At 42.2% G+C, this 21756-nt stretch overlaps 1 protein-coding gene across 1 annotated transcript in view; it reads right to left on the bottom strand.

Annotated features, from left to right (window-relative positions):
• adamts10 (ADAM metallopeptidase with thrombospondin type 1 motif, 10) overlaps nucleotides 1-19995 on the bottom strand; it is a 40235-nt gene extending 20240 nt beyond the window's left edge. Inside the window, exons 1-11 of the mRNA XM_070832581.1 lie at nucleotides 19893-19995; nucleotides 13826-13962; nucleotides 13459-13668; nucleotides 9802-9970; nucleotides 9164-9366; nucleotides 7836-7919; nucleotides 5654-5799; nucleotides 4512-4555; nucleotides 4027-4132; nucleotides 926-1072; nucleotides 523-664 (exon numbers count right to left, since the gene is read on the bottom strand). Of these exons, the coding sequence (XP_070688682.1) occupies nucleotides 523-664; nucleotides 926-1072; nucleotides 4027-4132; nucleotides 4512-4555; nucleotides 5654-5799; nucleotides 7836-7919; nucleotides 9164-9366; nucleotides 9802-9970; nucleotides 13459-13668; nucleotides 13826-13962; nucleotides 19893-19995 (1491 nt within the window). The remainder of the gene's footprint in view (nucleotides 1-522; nucleotides 665-925; nucleotides 1073-4026; nucleotides 4133-4511; nucleotides 4556-5653; nucleotides 5800-7835; nucleotides 7920-9163; nucleotides 9367-9801; nucleotides 9971-13458; nucleotides 13669-13825; nucleotides 13963-19892) is intronic.
• Between the last annotated feature and the right edge of the window lie 1761 nt (nucleotides 19996-21756).

The raw sequence follows: 21756 nt of genomic DNA, 5'->3' as shown, positions 1-21756 counted from the left end.
CACTCTTAATGGACGTACTTTGATCTGGTGTGGTTACCCAGACAGATTGCTCTGCAGACGTTGTAGCTTGTTCACAGCCGTCAGCTGAGGCGATCTACCAGACCGATTCCAAAACTTTTTATACCTACCAGTCATTTTGAACCCAAAATATGTGAAAATAGGGCCAAGGTTTAAAAACACCACCTGTTTAGAGGAAATGGGAGAAAGAGATTTGTGACAGCAAACGGAAAAATTCGCATCAGAAAGACATTTGCATCCCCCTCAGTGTGAACTGGAAGAACTTCAGTGATCCCCTGACTTTTCATGTCATCATTCAACATCTGGTCACATTTTTTATTTGTCCAATACTTTGATTTATGACCAAACACCTGTAAAACTAATTCCTATCCAGTCTCAGCTGCACTGTTAGCGTGCTGGTGAACATGTTTAACATCCTACCTGCTAAACAGCAGCAAAAGCATTGATGAGCGGAGAGCAAAGGTGAGCTGAAAGATGGATGGAAAGTGTCGACAGAGCACTCACCGCGTATTTACATTGTCGAGATCTGACGCCGTACTGGAAGCGGCACTGTTCGTCTGCGTCGTAGGCCTGACCTGGTGCTGTGGTGGGGTACACAAACTCCTGCTTGGGAGGGATGTTGTTCAGACAGGAGCCCATACCTGAGCTAAAGCACAGCAAGCAGAAGAGAAACTGAGTGACATTAAAATATAAATAACTGGCATCGAAAGTCAAAAAAAGAGATTCAGTTTCAATTAAATACCGGACAGGCAACAGATAATTAAATTGAAGCGGATCTGCCAACCGTTATTTGAGTGTTTCTCTGACCATCAAAATGTTACTCTGACATCCAAGTGAATTTTTCTTTCCCAAACCTCTAATTACCAAATTATTTGTGGTGTTGCAGATATCTGATAGGCTGACTCACTCCAGAAAGCTGGTGATGTAATCCCGGCTACAGGCAGACCAGATGAATGGGTTTGTCTTCATGGTGATGTGGTCAGCCATCAGCTTGGCGGTCTCCTGGCTGCGGGGCCCACAGGCATTCCCCATCCCGTCATGGTTCATCCCAAACCTAAAGCCAGTGATGACACAGTGACAGTGAACTCTTTGAGGCCGTGTGGACCGGTAATGGTCCCTGCATCAGGGATGGGGACAGTGGAAAAAGATCACTGTGGATAACCGAGTGGGATCTAAAGAACAGACATGTTGTGGCAGGAAATATGTTTAATGATATTAAAGTGTGGCACAAAATGAAAGGTTATATTCCACAGCTGTAACAACGCAACAACAACACAGGACAGTGGAGAGTCTTTTAACGACTGCAAGACTGCAAAACAAGGAGGCTAGTTTAGAGCTGAAACGATTAGTCAATTCATTGACCAATCAATCAACAGAAAATGTATTATTATATTATTTTGATTATCGACTAATTCTTAACGCATTTTTTTCAGGCAAAAATTGCAATTTGAGTATTTGTAGGGTTACTTTTCTTTAATATCACCGATAATTGATTCTTTTTGAGCAAACATTTTTAGACCAAAAAAGTCAATTGATTAACTGAGACAATAATCAGCAGATGAATCAATATCAAACATAAATGTTAGCTACAGGCCAAGTTGAGTTTATATTCTCCCTTAAAAGAAATGAAAGAAAATTCAGAAATATGACTAGGACTGCAATAAATGACTATTTTCGTTATGGATTCATCTTTCAGTTATTTTTTCAAATAATGGATCCATCATTTTTGCTATATAATATTAGAAAATAGTAGAAAGTCCTTGTTTTAACTTGTAACAGCCCAATATAACCTCATCCAATCCTGGATGCTTGTTTTACTGTATCTGACCTACAGTCCTAACCCTAAAGATAGAGAGTCATATACGACAAAGAAAAGCATTTGAGCAACAGAAAGTCACTGAAATACTGACATACCAAAACATGAAAGGTCTTTTCCTAAGCACACTGCGATAACACTCTCAGTAGCTCTGTATGAGCCTGAAATATTAACGTTTTGAAAGCTTTTTATCCCCCAGCTGAGTCGTTTCTGTCGGGGTACACCGTGTCTTTTCTTGTGGGGACCCTCCACCACAAACAGGCCTGCATTTAATCTAATGCTCGACTGTGATGTCAAAACAATTTCCATGACAATTAATAACAAATGTTGATTGTATTGATGCAGAGGAAACAGATTTTATACATATAGACACACTATAATCAGCACATTATGTCCAGTCATGTTGGCTGGTTAGCCTTGTGGTCTGAGTACTTGAAAGCTACCTGTGTTAAACATTAGCGGGGCAGGACCCCGGAGGATCCACCATCTGCCTTAATACTTCTCAGGGCTGTGTGAGGACACAATGCAATGGGACACTCAATTACTCTGAGCGAATAGGATACTCTTCAAAAATAAACCAACTCGATGGTTTTCAGGAAAACAGAGGGATAAAATCTGTAACTTCTCTTGATTTACTGTATTTGTGACAGACGTGAAGCATACAGGCAGATAAAATTGCTTGTTACTGAGCGATAGAGATCAGCTTTACCAGGCAAATGAGTAAAACACAGTTCCCAAGTCATCCAGGGGGGATCCAGATCTAAAAAACAGAGGCATCTCCAGGTGCTGCACCAGCCACACGTGTAACTAATTCCACATATAAATAGTGTGACGGAGAGAAAATATACAACTATTAACACACTCTCAACTGATGGAAATGACTCATGGTGTTAGAGATTACATAAACTCTCTCTAGAGACGTAATCTGAGGAGGGAGGGATCATCTTGGACCAGACGGCAAGAAAAGACACTTGAGACACCTCAGGGATTCCTTTAGGGACATTTTGTGTTTCTGTTTCAGCTAAAGAACAGCAACCATGGATCTGGTAGCTATGCAGTGTTTTGTTCAGGGTGTCCACAGGGTAACTAACTTCTCCTGTACAGTCAGCTTAATGTGCATGGTGTCTGTATGCAACATTATAGTGGAAATGTGTCTTCAAAGATGTATAACATGCCACCCCTGCTGTGTAGTGTGTATTAAAACTAATACCAGAGGTGACAAAAATACATACATTGTTTGTAGAAGTACAGAAGGAGTATAGAAGTACTGATCAAGTGAAAAACGTACAGGCTCAAGAATAAAAGGAAAAAGTGTATTTCCCCTTTATAAGGCCATGGACGGGGAATGTGCTCTGAATCTGCTCTCTCAGCCATGTTGGCTAGTTCACTTTTATTCATGTCACTGCTTGTTCTCCCTGCATGGACGTCACTAAACGCCTTCTCTCAACGGTCGGGTCTCACTCTCACGTCCGTTTTGGCTTGCTACGTCTGTCATTGTCCCGTCCATTTAGGTTGAAATCAGTTTCAAAGTTGGGAAGGTGCGCAATGATGCAAAGTAAATAAGAAACTAATCAGTAATTCCTCTTAAATGGATTAAAACTACAGTAACAAGCCTGTTTTGAAAATATAAGGAGTAGAAAGTACAGATATTTGTGTTAAAATGTAAATGTTAAATGAATATACAAGTAAAGTACAGATACCTGAAAACGAAGTATTTGTACTTACTTCCTGAAGTTACTTCCCACCTCTGACTAATACTTCAAGACACTGGATGCATTGATGACGCAGCCCAACTGAAAATATGTTTAGCCTGCGTCAGACCCATTTCTATGTCTCTCCCTCTGTTTTGGGGAATTTTTCTTTGCGATATATGAACTCACTTAGTTCACTCCACACCGAGGTGGCGGACCAACCGACCATTCGACAGCATGGCTAAGAACTTAAAAATGAGAGGATGAGGTATTGTGTGCGACTTTTCTGCTGAGAGATTCCAACCCATCAATCTTAGAAATTTACAAACTAACTGCATTTTGATTTCACTCATAAGTCATCAGGCCTTGACTGAGATCCAGAAATACGACTGTCTGCTAAAACATATACAGTATGTGACATTAGAAGGATCTGAGTCGAGTTCATAAAAAAATGAGATGCGTCAACAACAGTCAGTGAAAGTGCGTGTGTGTTTCGCTCACGTATGTCCTATCTCATGGGCGATAGTGAAGGCGGTTCCCAGGCCGATGTCCTCATTGATGCTGCAACTCCTCTCTGGCTCGCACATCCCTCCTACAGGAGCCAGGCCTATCACACACACAAACACACACACACACACACATGAATACACCCTATCTCCTCTGACTGCAAAACCATGAATACTAAAGGAAACATACAGACTGGCCTACAAAACTTTAATCTCCACTTCTGGATGATGGAGAGAGAATCGTACTCATAAATATGTGTGTGTGCTCTGGTACTTCTATCACTGTGAGGACAAATTTGAGTTTCAGATCTTGAGGACATTTTGGCCGGACCTCACCTTCAATGAAACTGAAACTTCAATTCAGGGTCACACTTTAGGTTTAATGTGTGGGTTTGAGATAGGCCTGTGTGTGAGTGTGTGTGTGTGCGCGTGTGTGTGTGTGTGTGTGTGTGTGTGTGTGTGTGTGTGTGTGTGTGTTACCTAGGGTTTCACAGGGCTTGTTCTTTTGAATGCAGATGTCGTACCTGCAGGCAGGAAGGAAAATCAAGCAGAATGTTTTAAACTACAACTTGTATACTCACACAAACAGGAGAATAAATGAAATCCAGCATGTAATCACTCTCACGTGTGCACATAGAAAACACGCTTTACACGGACATGAAGTATATGCACAGACGGTGACGGACACACTCGCTCACACAGACATTATGGACAGACGGTGGACAGCAGCGATAGCAGACAGATATAGTTTTTAAAGAACAATAGCAGGAAATCGTGGATGGTCACTGTGGTGTCATCTGTCTGGACCGCTTCCATCCTCTGCTTGATAAATCCTGCTGTAAAACCGACGTGTTCTCACAAAGAACCCTTCTCAAAAAAACAGACATTTATCTATCTGTACTCTTCTTACGCCTCCTCCTTACGTAAGCTTATAGGGCTTTCTGTTCTCTGACAGAACAGGAAAGAATTTGAGGCAGCTCTGCTCAGCCCCATCACATTCAGATGACTCTGACCAAACCATGTTTGCGTTGTTTGCTGTTGCACATTCCTCAGTCAGCAGCATCAGTGTTTTATCTGCTTAATATGCGTCCACCACTGTTGTCTCTATTTTCTTCCAGGAGTAACGGAGAGCACATGACGATAAAATTGCGACTCAAGACAGCTTTGCCTTGCTTTGATTTCTGCCCTCTTTCTCATCCTCTTTCTTCAAAAAAAAAAAAAATAAATCTGTGATTGTCTCATGCTCCTTTCTCATATCTCTCTTTTACGTTTTCTCTCCAGATGCTGAGCTGGGCAGAGCGGCCCCAGCTATCGTCACCCCAGACAGGACAAGATACAGCCCAACTTTCCTGGACTTGGCTTAATGAAAACCGATGAGGATAGGGGCTGGGAATGTAAGAATTCAGCTCAGAGGAAGCACTGCTTTAACCCTTATATGAACAGGGAAGCTCTCTAAACATATTTTTATTTACAAGAAGCTGCAGCAGGAGGGTTACGGTGTTGTAAATGCAGTGTATGTAAACCCATTACAGCCACTTGTCTTGCACCCACACCAATTTATTTGTTAATGAATCAAGTGTTACAGTCTCTGTGAGAAAGGTTTCTCTGTTTGTGTTTCTGACCTGGTGATAAGCACAGCAGTGTCATGGTGAGCGATGCCGTTGTCTGGTATGGCGTTACCGTAGCTGCTCCGGTGCTGGATGGTTTTCTGCCACTTACAGAAGCTGTCTAAAGACTTCCCTGCGTGGTGGTTTATCTCTAGTGTTGGCTGGAAGACAGACAAGAGAGGAAATAGTCAAACATTTACATGGATGTGAACTTTTGTATTTAAATCAACAAAAATGGAGATTACAGTTTTACAAGTTTTACAAAGACATTTCATTTAATAAAAGAAGGTTACTCCAGTGTCAACAAAGGGGAGATTTCAACTATCAAGTGATAGAGCCAACAATGCTATGATAACCCAGCCCAGTCTTCCTGTATTGCAATGTTTCAGGCTTGTTTTCCGCCCTCTTTTGTTTGTCTTTCAGTCCTGTGAAAACCATGTATCATCCAAATGTCAACTCTTCATGAGCTTAGAAAAAAAGCCACATTTTCAGCTTTGTAGCAGAACATCTTTCAGGTAATCAAAGGGGTTTTTTTCAGGTTCATTTAGTGTCAGAAGAATTTTCTCTTACACTTTCTCCTTAATCCTTCAGATTTGGAGATACGTGGTTTTCACTTGACAGCAACTTCATTAGATTGTAGCTAATGTTAAGGGAGGATTATAGTGAAGCCACTGTCTAGTGTTGTGAGAGTGCAGAGAGGAGAAGGAGAGGAGGGAGTGCTCTGCTGGCCACAGCTGGCGAGAACTCGTAACCCAGGAATGCATGTGGTGACATAACTAGTAATTGTCTCATCCCACAGTCCCTCATTTCTGGGCCCACTGCTGGCCTGATTTTATTTTCCAGGGGCAGCTTGCCGTTTTCAGACCTGGAACCCAGCAGCAGAACCGCTCGCCGAGACAACTCTCAATCCTGTCCCGACCTCAACCTCAACGGCCCATGGAGAAAGAATAACAACACTAATACTGCCCACCGCTAATGATCCTAACATTTACTTCTTTGCTCTGTCAGATGACAAACACATCCGAGCGGTAAATTATGGGGCTAATTTAGAGGCAGTATGAACAGTATGAATCATAAATGTTCCCTAATAAGACAGCTATGGAGGAAACCTCAAAGCCACACTGTAATGCCCCTTTCATTCACGATGATTCGCCTGTCAGATTGCTAGAGGGTCAACATTACGATGGAGCCAGCCGCACCGTCTCACCACATGCTGTTAATGGTATGCTAATAAGGCCAGTTACTAGGTAGTTAGATGGCCCAGTCATCTCCTGTGCTATGCTGGTAAGGTCATGCACTTTTTATAAGCTGAACCCCTGCCTTGTGGTCAGGTGTGGATTCTAACTCTGCTCCCTTTTCTAACCTCTGTTCACTCGCTTATATCACACAGCAAGAGTCCACAGCCGTGCAAACAGCCCTGTGAGGCTAACGGACCCGTGTTGGTCCATCAGTTGTTGAGGAATAAACCAAAACTCAACATCATGGTGGCACCAGAGGAAAAGTCGGACAAACACTAAAGTCAGGAGGGTTCATAGTCTGGGGAGCACGAATGTCCGTCCAAACTTTAACAGCAATCCAATAGTTGTTGAGAAGTGCCAGTCTGAGGTCACGGGGTGACTGACTGGCGTTGCTATCCATTAAAGCATGCTGCTAGCACGGATAGAAAATAGAAAATGGTCAATTTGACACAACACATTTCTGGGTTTGTGCATCTCCTCCTGGGAATCAGATTTAGGCGTGGTTGTTTTTTCTAAATTCAACTCTAACTTTTAACTGTAAATCTAGCTTTTCTACACCCTGGATGTGCGTCACAGCAATGGTCAGAGAGGTCACTGTTCACCACAGTAACCAGCAGGACAGTCACAAAGCAGCTCTGTCCGACAGGTACAAAACCTCCCCTCATATCCAAACTTTTCCGCCTCTCCGCACCCATCACCGTCTTCCTCGTTCCCTTACACCCTCTCGTCCTTTTCATTAGAGCCATGTCCCACTCGCACACTCAAGGTCTAGTGGGAGTGGTGGAGGAAAAGACCCTTAAGCCAATAATTCGACACAAACAAGGACCTCATAGATGCTGGTCAGGCAAGGGTTTGTGCAAGTAATGAGGAGAGGAGAGGAGAGGAGAGGAGAGGAGAGGAGAGGAGAGGAGAGGAGAGGAGAACACAACTTATTACAGCAGTTGATGAAGTTTATTTACCTGGTCTTCCATGAGCAGGATGAGCCGTGTCACCACAATGTTGACTGCATTCCCCAGGCTAGAATCCTGGAACAGTTTGGCAACCTGACCTCCAGGGAAACAAGAAAAGACCAGTCTTAAAAACAGCTGATACACCAGTTGAGCACATTACACTCGAGCGGAGACACCGCTCTAAGTAGACACAGGAGTAATCCCTCATAAATTAAGATTTGTAAGAAAGAAAAGCCCTATCTTGAGTGAAAAATGGATTGTGCTTGAAAAATAACAACTTTTGCAACAACGCTTCAAATGTGACCCCTGGAAAGCCTGAATTAATTCATGTAACGACGGCTAAGGCTCAATGACTAGAGCAAACAGAAGTAGGCTGTGAAGGCATCCCTGCCTTGTGCTCCTACTAAGACTGATTTTAAGGTAAAAGCAAGCACTTATGTGTGAGACAGACTCATTTGACAGCCTTAAAAGAGCTGTAAAGTCAGCGCACTACAAGTGCTAATGATTATTAAAGAGTCAAAGCCCCAACAGTAATAAAAAAGACCAGAGTTAAAACCACTACTAGCACTAAAGCTTCACTCAGACACTTGTCATTACTGGTGTCTGGTGTCATTTGGCCCACTTTGCTCCACACCACTAAGCAGACGCTGTAGGTTTCTGTCACTGTGTAACACTCCGGACGCAGCCTGCTTTGTAACAATAGCAGCTGACCAACCCTTCATTAAATACATTCCTAACACGTGTCTGCATAGGTTTAAAGTGATGAACTGTGCGTGAAGAGATCCCCAGTGACAGAAATAGTGCAGATGATGACATACAACATAAACCTGTCTGACTAAAACATGTGGCCTCCACGAGGAGAAATCAGAAGAGGTCCACACATTTGTTTTTCTTCCTGTCTATGAGCATTATTCATGCTACTAAATGAGCCTCAATCTGATTTATTTTAACCCAATTTGGGCTTTTTGATAAACAAATTTCTGTCTGACTTAGAGAAGCACTGAAGAACTTGTTTCCGTCACTGTATAAATTTCTATTCTTTTAAATTGAGCAATTAATCTCCTCTAAAATGTTTTCTTAGGTGACTCCATGCTGTTCTTTTGTTTTGTACGATGCCAAGTGACTGGATTGCTGGATTTCTTTACTTTGAAAAGCAAAACTATATAAATAGAAGACATCATGTCCTCAGTCAGACTCTGTTTTTGCATGAAAACTGGCTTAAAGCTTTTAATAACTGCCCTGCATGAGAAATCTCCCCCTTTCATCCATCCATAAACTCCAGTGAGACTAAGAATCTTAACAATGTTAATGTATATCTTTTGTGTTGTAAAACTTACAATATTCATGACGGCCAGGATGTACTGCTCGATGTCTCTGCGACCGTGGTAACCCACCATCATCTTGTCGGCTACCACCAGCGTCTCCACGTAGCGCTCCCGGCTAACTGAGCGCTTCAGAGGCAGCTGGCCGCGACCGACGTGATGGGGAGGCGTCTTCAGAGTTCGCTGCCACCACGACGCGGCTTTCATCGGCTTCTCATCTGAGGAAGATCACGCACACAAACACACTTATGTTTTGAAGGAGAAAGATGAAAGCCATAAAAGTACAGCAGTAGTTTAGCCACTTATGCATTTAAACCAGAAAAACTCACTGTAAATTCTGGCCAAGAGATTAATGATAATCAGCCAGAATGATGGTTTTCACAAATATAGAGCAGAATGAAAGCACGGTATTATGAAGCTGGATGTTTTTTTTAAACATTTATTTGTCAGAAGATGGTTTTCTGAACATACTTTTGTTTTTCCAGCAACGCCCTGTAACACAGACTCAGTCACACCCAATCACAAATGGGAACTCAGACACAACCACAATCTTCTGCTGTTGGCTGCGATGCGGATCGGCCTGGGCCAGTCTACTCCGCCAGTCCGGAGTTAACTGCTGCTACTAAAAAGGACCAGAATATCTCTCCTCTCACCAATGACTCCACAGGATTGGCCCTTGTACTGATGGCGGAGCGATGATCGTTTGTAAACCACATGGGGGCGCCCCTCTGCTCTCTCCCCCCTCTCCGTCTTGGTCTGGTTATCTGGTGAGACAAGGGGTTCAATCAGGTACTCCTCTCCCCCTGCAACAATCACCCCCTGCTGCAGAGAGACAGATAAGTAGAGTAGAGTGGAATAAAATAGAGTAGAATAACAAGATTCATTGCTTTCATGATACAAATATCACAAATGTTTGTTTCCAGCCTTTAAAACATGTTTATAATCACACAGCCAAGAATACAGATCACCTCAAATCCTCCATCATTAACATCTATAACAAAATCACTTATGGTTTGGATACAGACAAACAAGAATGAGCGAAAAGCCGACAGGGTAAGTTAATAAGGCAAGGCAGGAATGAAACAGAGGCCCTCTGGGGGATCCTGATGCTAATGGGTCAGAAAACTGACAGCTAGAGAGGAGCAGGCTTCATAACAACCTCTGAGCTCCCAATGCAGCAGATTTTGAGCTCAGTGTTTATTGTTGTTGCGTTTTTTGCTCTCCATTTATGATCACTGTCTACCTAGTTTATTTTAGAGTGCAGTTTTGAACAGGGAGCATCATATTTGGAGAGAGTTACTGTAGTATTACAGGGAGACTTCCACAAGGGCCGGAGTCACTGACTTTTGAGTTTTTGGTCACAATATGAAGCAAATAAAGATAATAAGAGAAACAACACAGGCACTTTAATAGAAATGCACAATGACACTGCTATGGCTAATGCTAATAGTACAATCTGCAATATCCTTCACACGTTTGAAGCAAGTATATATATCAAGTATAGAGCTGGACCAATTGGATAATTAAATGAATCACCAAATGTCCAAATTCTCTGATTCCAGCTTCTTAAATGTGACTATTTTCTGGTTTATTCACTCCTCTATGAAAGTAAACTGAATATATTTGAGTTCTGGACAAAATAAGACAACTGAGGACGTCGCCTTCGGCTGTGCGAAAAACTTACCGACATTTATCACCATTCTCTGATGAAAATAATCATTTGTTGCAGCCCTAGTTCAGTATATAGGCTTTATTTGGATATTTAGAGGTTAGTATTCAACTTGGCATTACAGACAGTTAAAAACAAGATGCTATTTTTGTCCGTGTGTGTCTGTATTTATATAATTTTAAATAGAATTTGTGATTTTAAGTTCAGGTTAAATTCGCCCTCAATGAGAGCCCTCAATGAGAAATAATACACAGAATCCTTTGGCTTCGACATGGATATAAAGGTGCAAAAATATGCCGCATGTGATTTTTGGGACTATATTTAGTGTCCATGTTCATCTCAGACTATTCAGCAACTGTTCGGTGACACTCATTTTATTATTAGAGATACTTTTATATTAGAGATACAAGCCTAACATTGTCATCATATCACTCTGTGTTCACACTGTCCCACTACAAACACTGTCCCCTTCACAGGGTCCTCTGTTGGCAGAGAGGATCAGGACCCCACAGAACAAAACACACACACACACACACGTAGACAAACACACGTGAGAGCATGAAAGAGTGAATGAGAGCGAGAAAAATGAGAGAGTGAGACAGAGAGCGATACACTAACACTTCCTTTGATTCTGCTCAGATGTGTTGACCCTGGTCAGAGCGAGTGTCTCCCCTCAGCTCACTGCGGCAGCTTTCAAAGTGCCTTTCATCCCATAATAAAGTTAGTGATGCTCCCCTGGACACACAGCCCGCTCGCTGGTGAATGTGTTCACGCTGGTCTGACCAACAGTAATTACGTGTGCTGCTTATTAACGCTTTGTGAACACATCTAATCCTCAGCTGTGTATACAAGTGTTATTGTGGAGCCTGCTGTTTGTAGTGAGAGGATACACAGATACACAGTGCTGTGGATGCAGGAAAATGATTTCAACCGTAAAAACGATGCATCACAAACACGGGATCTGCAAAAGTGATTCAGAGCGGGAACTAACTTTGATCTCTTAGTCTGGGGCATTATAACACGCAAATGACTTCATGAGAATGGGAAACAAAATGAAAAGGAGTTGATGTTCTACTAAGTGGTAAACAAGAGTACTTTGGAAAGCTGGTAAAATTTCGTGATGATTAAAGGTTCTCAGTTCAGTTATTTTTAAAACTCTGCTTCCCGTAAACCTGTCCTGTTGACCACAGCTTCAGTTAATTATCTCCTACATTTCCCAGTCTGCCTTTACACAGAGCTGAGACAGCGTGCCTGAACTTGCATTTTGGGTTACAGGTAGAGGTTAAGGGCCTTCAAACAAACTTCAAACAAAGTACTTCCTGGTCTAATTACAGTGTTAATTCCAGTGTTCACGATAAGAGTCCATATGAACAAAAGGACAGGGAGGCGTCCATGTTTCCTGGCAGCCTTGCCAAGTAACGTTTTTCCACTTGAACACGAGGCGTATCATGACGACCCTCAAAGCTCATAACTTCCATTTGAAGGCAGCATAACATCATCCATGCATCCTCTGTACATTGGAACAGGAGGGCTGCTTCTGACAAATTTGTATATTTCTGGACAGTCATGCAGCAAATTGGCCTCGTTTGCTGAGCTGTGAAAGTGAGCGGGGTTTGCACCCCCCTTTCAAGATCTCTTTAGCACAACTACTTCCGTCACTTTTGTGTAACTGAGTACAGCTGACTGCATCGATATGAGGACAGACGACTCTCTGAAAGGGGGCTAAATATCTAAATATACCTTTTGGAACAGGTGTAAAAACTTTTGCTTTTACTCGTGGTCAGACGACACGTCATACAACCTTGTTCGTTTAATAAAAACTGATGCCAGGTTCATGTCATATTTGAGTTATGGTCATTACAGTACAGGTTTATAACTTGTAAACAGTGTTTGCATCATAATCCAAGTCATAATTAAGACAGGGACACTCAGACAGACTGTAAAAGCTCTGATATGTCCGACTTGGCACTTCATAATATAAGAACTGTCTGAAAACCCAACAAACATGGAAGCCTCGTGTCATTCAAGGTAATCAAATCCAAATGTTAGTATTGACAGTATAATATTGTAAATACTTCACAGCATTTTTAACCCTGGAATGACAGACTCTGCAGTAATTCAACAGTCTTGTGTTGTCAAAGTCTTGAATCTGAATATTTTTCCCACCTCTAACATCCATCACATATGACAAGCAGTGAACATGCCATAATAGAGAGAAATTGAGGCAGCGTAATAATTACAGGATTTCTCTTAGCGGCAGTGCGTTCTAGCCTACTGAGGCTACTGCTGGTGGAGAACATTAACATCCCTGTGTCTTTTACATAGGATGTATGCGTGATTGTTAAATGCTGGTGCAAATCTGTGAGTCTATCAGTGGGGATAAAAATAAGAGAAAGATATAAAGCACCTTTTTAGGAATGAATCCTTCCTTGGAGATAAAGAAGGTCATTTTAAGTTCTCAGAACCGCCCTGGTAGGTTTGGGCAATGATTAAATCCGACTTGAGCACTCAAGGTTTGTTAAAATTTCATGCTTTGATGTCCAAATCAAGCATTACTGATCCCCTATTTGCTGAGCCAGCGCTGCTGCTGACCTCACTCGGTGTATTAGATGTGGATTAGACCTGCTGGTTTCAGTCTTACCAGGCCGTTACAGTTGCTCAGGGCCACTTTGCTGGAGTGTGGCTGGTCTTGGAGGTGTCCTACATAATGGCAGTGGGGAGAGTAAGGATGACTCCAAGCTAATCGACCTCTCTTCCAGTACTCCACCCTGAACTGCCGGGACAGCAGGCCTCCCTGTAGCGTGAGGTTCAGCAGGAAGTTGTTACGTGACGTGGACAGCTGGTAGAAGAGCTAGGAGACAGAAAAAGAGAGAGTTCAAAAATGGTTGAGAATGGTTCAGAAGTGTTTTTTAACTGCTTACTTTTAAGATGTGTATAAATATGAGATAAGCAGACGTTCAAAAAAAGAATAAAAAAATGAAGGGCAACAATAATAAAAAGCATAATACTGAGTCAGGCAGCCTGTCCTCAGTGCTGCGTCTTCTTCGGTGGTGTTGGGGAGTTTCTGCGTCCAGCGTCTCACCATTAGGTCCTACACGTACTGGGATGGCAATCTCATACTGTCCTAGACTGGACAGGAAGGCAGCTAGAAGAAGGGAAAAAAGAAGGCATAAAACCAGAGTTTAACTTTATAAAGCCAAAATTCAGCTTAATCTAATTGACTCTAATTAAAAACAGTTGAGGATTTGGGAGTTGCTTATTGTCAATAACACTATGGGGCTTTTTATTGAGAGAGTAACCCAGTTGGCAAAGAGAGACTTGCAGGCTTTTTGGACCATTGCTGACAAGGTCCCTCCACTCCAAGAACCCCCTCCTGCATGAGGCCAAAGGGATGTTGCCATGGTTACACTGAAACTGTATACTTCCTGTCTGTCCCAGTCTGCGCCGGGGCCTGGCGGAGATTTATTGTCCAAACACGCACGGCTCCAAACAGCCAACGTCAGCTAACTAACAGGGAAAGGTCACCGGCAAATGAGCCCAGTTTTCATCAAACCTTTGGCCTCAGTTGGAGGAGCAGCCCCTTCCCACACACAGCAAATACCCTGAGATCAGAGTTCCCTGGTACAGACTTGGAGAGATCTGTAGCGGGAAAAACCACTCTGTAAGCAGCGGATAGGTCTGGCTTGAATAAACGGAGAGCACAATTACAAATGCTGCCTTCACATGGAACTCGTGAGGTTGTACCGTATTGTCGACACGGGAGGTTTAGCACAAAATATGCTCGGCGTTCAAGTGGTTTTTAGTCATGAGAACGAAAACGGACGGTGCTCTGTTCCCTTTTCCAAAATGGTGATTGAGTCAGCGTTTTTTTTGCATTATAATTTCATGTTTAAATTTCTTCCCTCACTGTGTAGGTACACAGATATGGAACCATAAGGCTACAAGAAGAGTACAAATCAGGAAATGATGCAGTACATTTCCACGATTTAGTACAAAAATGTACTGTTACTGTCACAATAACAGCCTTTTCATCATTTCGTCATTTCTGAACCGTTCTCTCCCTGTCCAGCAGTCCGTTCCTGTTATTGCTCATTACCTACCCTCCACATCCACCTGCACACCTGCTCCCAGTGCCCTCAATAGCTGCCCTCATTATTATTTTACCAAAGCGTCCATTGTGCTGTCCTTGCTATAGCGTCCAAGTCTTGTAAGTCTTCTGCCTGCAAATGCTCTTTTGGACTTGATTCAGACTGTCTGCCTGTTGTAAAACTGTCTGTCTGCCTGTTGTTGAAGGTGTGTTTAAGTAAGTAAAGGTCCAAGATCCCACCTTCTTTTCCTGAAAAAATGCCTTTAACTTTGGTCTTTAACTTGCTGTATGTTCAGTGATCATCAATTAACTGCTAATCGTTTATTTTTTTGCCATTTGGTGTTGGACAAGTTACATTAGTGTGGTTGGTTGGTTGGTATGGTCCAAGGTTTACCAGAGTTTTTCTGAGCCTGTAGCCAGCTGTATTTTTTTTAATAATACTTTCATTTGATGATTAAATTAGATTACGAGCTATAAATAAGTTATGTTTGATTAATCATTTGCCAAGCCAATAAATGTTTGATCCATTGATCCAAGAAAACTAATCATCAGAGAACAAAAATATTTTTTTAAAATGGGCCTGACATTTTTAAAAATGTCTTTAGGCTATGACACATCTTCTGAACCTCAGAAGAATTTCACTTTAACAGCCTCAAATGGACACTTAAAGGCACCAAAAACAACATCATCAGCAGTATTTCATAAACATGTTCAAAAGCATTCCTACGAGCTCTGAGCTGTTTCTCCCCAAAACACATCCATCCTGCCCCACAAACCACAGCAAATGCTCAGGCGGGTGGCATCACCATTACCTTTGAAACACAGGAAAAGCTCCCGGAGAGAAAATGAGGGGAGGACGACAATGAAGTTGATATAATTCACCTCCAAGGAAGAAATTAAGGAGACCTCACACAGAATAAACTCTACGCTAATAAAGAACCAGCAAAACAAATTAGTATGTAGTTTGAGCTAAAGGTTTGAGCAGAACTGTTTTGGGTAACAAACCCACTTTAAGCTTCCTCTCCACGGGATTTCTAACCAAATCTGCAGAAAATCTGTTTGTTTCATGCAGCAGGGGAAACAAACAGATACATACAGCTTACTGGAAGATGAGACGGTTATGGATTTATTAAGTACATTTATAATAGTCTCAAAAACGGTTGCTATCCTGTCTTCTCTGGTCTAGCAGCCCACAGCGAGCTTGCATTCGCCTATAGTGCAAAATACGTTCATCAACTGATTCAGCTTTTGAAAATGTTAAGTAGACATCAAAGGGAAAAGAGCAAACTGATAGTGGAAACACATTTGCTATATTTAACAGGAGACACTCCCTGGCTAAAGGGGCTTCGAACAGAAGCTTCTGTGCTGATAAATGCACCCATTCACCCATGAGCGAGGCATCACCCTGGTTTCTGTTATCACCAAACGAAAATAGTGGAAGGAAATACTCCGCATGGAAAACCGTCCCTCCCTTCATCCCAGACACACCTTCATCGCACCTCAAGCCAAACGCTGCCTCGTTTGAAACATCCACCACAAGAGGAGGAAGAAACTGATATTAATCTGTATAAAGATTGAAAACTAGCAGAAGGAGTTGCTCAGTTTTAGATGATAATCTTGTCAGAAGCCTTCACACATATTCCAGCTGTAAAGGAAGCTTTTAAAAGACATATCGAGAATGACTTTATCAGGTTATCTGTCTGTGCATGTCTGTCCGTGCCTCGTCTGTCTTTCTCCTGCATGCAGTCTGGGTGGCACACAAAGCTACTAATGCAGAGGTTCTCGAAAATAATTCTAAAACCAATAAATCATTTATTAAACAGTAAGATGCGAGGAAACTTCCCCAACAGCAGAGAGAAAGAGAGAGAGATTTTCAACTTTTGGTAGTGATTGGAGCTCACCATATATATTACAATAGCACATTATTATTATTGACTCACTCACAGCACTAGCGCCAATGACAGAACAAAAGTCTGACACTTGGCAGTTGCAGTTGAAAGTGGAAGTACTGAAAAAGACAGCTGATGTTTGAAGCGTAATGTATGCATTTCATGTCACAACCAGAACAAAATGTGGACCATCACTGGCCGTACTTTGAGAATAACTACTAATGCTACTAGACCTTCTATGGAGGACACGAGCAGCTACCAAGATGAGGACTGAGCTGCAGAAAGTGATATTTTAGATAATAGTGGCCTTCCAACTTTGCGGCAACAGTTTTAGCAAGACCTTTTTCTGTTTCAACATAGCAACGGCCACCCAGGTCCATAAAGAAATGTTTTTTCCCAGTTTGGAAAGGGAGTCCTGATCTCAACCTCATCCAACACGTTTGGGATGAACTGGAACGCATTAAAACTCTTGCGGCTAAATGAGAGCAAATCCTGTTACATCAGCCGATTAATCGCTACGGTTGCCAGTGTGAACACATATGGACGTTAAGGTTGGTTGTGCACATTATTTTGGCTATTTAATCTATTCGGACATATGGCCCCAGCCTCCTCTTTGCCCCACCAGCCCTCATAACTGTCTCTTTTTCATCATAAATGACAAAAATGACTGATGAAGGTACGTATCAGGTTATGAGTGAAACGTTTTATGGATTTGTTGAGTTTGAATTTTTACTGTGTAAAAATGCATGTATTCTCTGTATACTTAAATAGAAATTACTCAATGACATCAACGTGGTTACTTAATCTGTGAGTTATTTCAAAACATGTCAACAAAGAGAGAAAAGTACACATGTAAAAAAGCTCATAAGTCTAACTGCTGCATATTTGTCCTCTCACACGTCCCATTACTTCATTTGCTGTTGTAAGAGCTTTACTCAAAAATGACTTAATGGGGTTATCGTCTGTGTTAAGATATCAGCCAAGGCCTGGACAAGAGTCAAGTTCAAGGGAGAAAGACAAACAAAGACAGAGATATATAGAGGGAATGAGAGACCATCATGGCCATAAAACATTTTATCACTAAGATTTTTCTTGTTTTGTAAATATTGCGTTGAGTGTATGTTGTTGACAACAGAATAACTATAAATCAATTCACAGACATATATATTTATATAAATATATAAAAGTTGTGATAATGCATTAGGCATTAAAATGAGCAACACCTTTTCATTGCTGTTTGAAGACAAAGAAAGAACTTATTTGAATAAATATGTTAGCAAACAGTTGCTGGTTTATACATCCAGCGGACACAAAGCCAACATATGTTTAATTCAGCGTTGTCCTTCTGTCAATCAATGCTGACAGTTCATTTTTAGCTCTGTTTTTGGTCTCCATCCATTCCTGAGGAAAATATCTGGTTCTTTAGCTGCTAATTGCTCGTCTGTGTTCACCAGCTAGTCGTTAACTTTGTGTGTCTGCTGTGTGGTGCTGGGCAGGTAGTGTTTATCTGAGCTTTTTTTTGGTGGAAAACAGCTGCCTGCTGTGGCTGGAAACAAGGTTGATGTGAACAGAGTTGAGGGCCAGAAAATCGAAAACCATTAGCTCAAAAACATGCTAAAATGCTCCATAAAGGGAACTTGAGAGTTGAATGATAATTTTCTGTGGATTAATTACTACAAACAGCTCCTTTTACATCACAATACGTCATTTGATCCATTGTTAATATAGAAATATTAATTAGCACAGCTTTAAAGGCCGAGCTGTCTGTACCTGTGGAGAACGAGAAGTGTGAAGGAATGAGCCATGTCAGGGTTTGAGGGGTGGGTTACTTAAAGGAAGCAGCGTGGCAGTCTATTGGAGACAGATGGCTGTGAGGGGTCAAAGGTTAAGTTTAGGAAATACACAATCGCAGCCTTGTAATGGGTGACGAGACACGGACACACAGTGATTTTATGTCTTTGGCTGCGGGGGATTTGAGTCGCTCCAGCTTCAGCGTGTATGCGACACAGAGAAAGAGGGACGGTGTGATGAGAGGTGAGGGGGCCGGGCACATGATTTGTGGAAATCAACATGATTTGAGTTCAAGTTCAGCAGCCCAGACCTGCAGTCCTGGAGTGCGCCTGGACAGGCCAGACAGCCAGGACAGACATGCAACGTTTTCTACAGCTCATTTCAACCCACTTTTTCCCATCGCAGCATCGTGCATGTGGATTACAAATAAATTAAAACAATTAGAGGAACCATGGAACACATGTTGATCCTTAAATTACAATTAAACTATAATCAGATACTCGTAAAAATAAAAAAGGTATTTATTCTGAATTTCTAAACATGGGTAGCACTGAGAGGGTTGTTTTTTTTTTTTTGTTTTTTACTGAAATGAAAAACAGATTTCACTCTGGGCGCCTCGACCATAAAATACATTAAAGTACTCTTGCTCTCAAAGACTGAAAATAATTAAAGCAGCCCACACTATAAAGCCAGGATCACAGACAATAAAACAACAAAGTTTTCCTACTATTTATAAAGACCTCTACGAATGAAGTCTGTGCTGTTAATAGGTCTCTGAAACTCTTTTCACACTGAATGCTTGATTGGTTTGAAAAGGTCAAATGGTGTTATACAGCCTGGCTTTAGACCTGCTCCAGGCTTGGGCGGGACACCAGTCTGAAACTGCTCTGTTTTGGGTGTAAAAGGGTGAACACAAGTTTCTTTAATAACTACAGGGTTACTCTAAGGTCTACGTCAGCCTGATTTATCCAACCTTTCTCTCTGTGTTAATGCTTTGGTTTACCAACAGGACCTTAATCATCGCTGAATGACGGGTTGATAGTTTCTTGCATTGATGAACTGTCTGTTTTTAAATGCGTGGGAATATTGTTCGGATGGTGTTTTGATGAGCATGCTCTTTTACAAAGTGTAAGGTTTCGATTTACTTATCTCTGTAACCTTTGCATCATTATTGGCTTCCACCCAGAGACTGCAGGTGAAAATTACTGATGAAAATATGTAGTATAATATATCTAATGTGCATTTTCCGTGCTGAATAAAGGATAGAATGAAACAAAACAACATAAAATACAAATACAATACTCTCACCTTGTGACTGTGCAAACTCATCTCTGTGACCTCCTTCGACCTCGGTGGCAACCATGACGACGATGACAGTGCAGACCAGACCAGTCCTCCATAGCGTTTCCATGGTTACTACAGTAGTTGCTATAGTAACAGAATTCAGTGCAGTGGTCCCCGGGCCTCTGTCCCAACATGTCTTCTGCCCTCTCGGATGCCCCGTCGCCTAGCAGTGGGACAGCTCAGCGCTCTGTTGGGCCATGGCTGCAGGAGGATGTGTGAGTTCAGACAGACATCGCAGCCTCTACAGTGCGTCGATCAGCGAGTGGTGATGGATCCTGGACAAGTCCTCACTCAAGGAGAAAAGACCTGGACGGATCTCCCAAGGGGCTCAGCAGCAGCAGCAGTGGGTTTAGACTCCTCTATGTAGCCCTGTGGAAGAGAAATTGTTCAGTTAGGGAGAGGAAGGCCAGGAAAGGGAGTGAAAAGGGAGGGGAGAGACAGATTTAGGCTCAAAAAGGTGGGAGGAACAGGGGAGATATGGTGAAACACAGACTAAGAGCGAGAGAGCATGAGATCCCATTGACCCATGCAGCTTCCAGTCTAACAAGACAAATCTACCCAGTACATATTCATTGTCCAGTGAAGGACCGTACAGTCCTGCATTGTTCCTTCAGCTAATCAATCTTGGCTTTGGCGAAGGGCAAACACCCTGTCTTTCACTCTGATGACCAAAGACAACAGCGGGTCCCAACCTGGGGCCCCTGAGGCCCCGCTCTTTAAGCTGCCTGCCCACCGGAAAGAGTTCAAAACACAAAGGAAGCCACTGATCTTGTAAAAGGCTGCAGTTAATGCCCAAACAGGGCTTGAAGTGGGTATTATATCGGAGGCTCTGGGGGTAAAATGAGCCAATTTGAGAGGAGCAGCAGGTTGCTATCGCTGCTACGCTGGCTGACTGTGGTGGCTGGTTGTATGGCTGAGTGACTTGCTGGCTGGCTGCCTGACTGTACAGCCTACTAATTGGCTGGCATCCTGGCTCGCAGACGGATGGTATGAGTGCCTATATAAAGCTTGTTTAGATCCGAGACAAAAGGTATAGCGCACTGTAATAATTCTAGATAGCCTACTCGTTTTGTGAACCGATACTGATCAGTTTTTAAAATTTTCAAACATAAGTAAAATAAATTGTATATGGACCACAGGCTTCTTGTTAGATGGCAGACTGTAATTAATGTAAATACTGTGACCAGGACTGGTAATTATAATGAGCTCTGATTTGTCATGCATTACAGGTTTTTTTTGCACATCCAGTTCATAATTTCAGCAAACATCGGTGACACCTGGCTTTCTCCCAACATACAGTAGAGTATCATCCACATAGTGCTTTACAATGCCAGTGAAATCCAAAGTTTTTCCCCATCAGCAGACATTAGTTACTGTTTTCCATTACCAGAAATAACAGGGAAAAGATTTTTCCTTCCTATTTTGACTGCCGAATAGAAAGTGAAGTTTGTATGGCAGCACCCGATGATCATTTGGAGGTAACAGTTCAGCCAGCCAGACATCACAGATTAAAATCTTGGGTCACTTGTTCATTTTCCACACTACTACTTTAACTATCATGTGCTATACATAAACCCCCAGTTCCTTTTTAATTGAGCACTATTCCGTTATAGACCAACACAGAGTGAGCCTGCTTTATAATAACAATGGAAAATGACTTCCTCAGACCCACAGTACCCATTACAAAAACAGACCGGAGCCAGGATCAGGAGTCACATTTTCATGGGTGCCCTTCTCTTTGACTTGAGTTTCCTGGCTATGGATTGCAGTGTCAGCTAAAACCCAACCCTTGCTATTCTCCAGTAAAGTCTGCCCACCCAGTTCACTC

This window comes from Pempheris klunzingeri, chromosome 6 (genome assembly GCF_042242105.1).
Source record: "Pempheris klunzingeri isolate RE-2024b chromosome 6, fPemKlu1.hap1, whole genome shotgun sequence".
Classification (NCBI taxonomy): domain Eukaryota; kingdom Metazoa; phylum Chordata; class Actinopteri; order Acropomatiformes; family Pempheridae; genus Pempheris; species Pempheris klunzingeri.
Note: the sequence above shows the minus strand (reverse complement) of the source record. Positions and strands in the feature narration are given on the sequence as shown.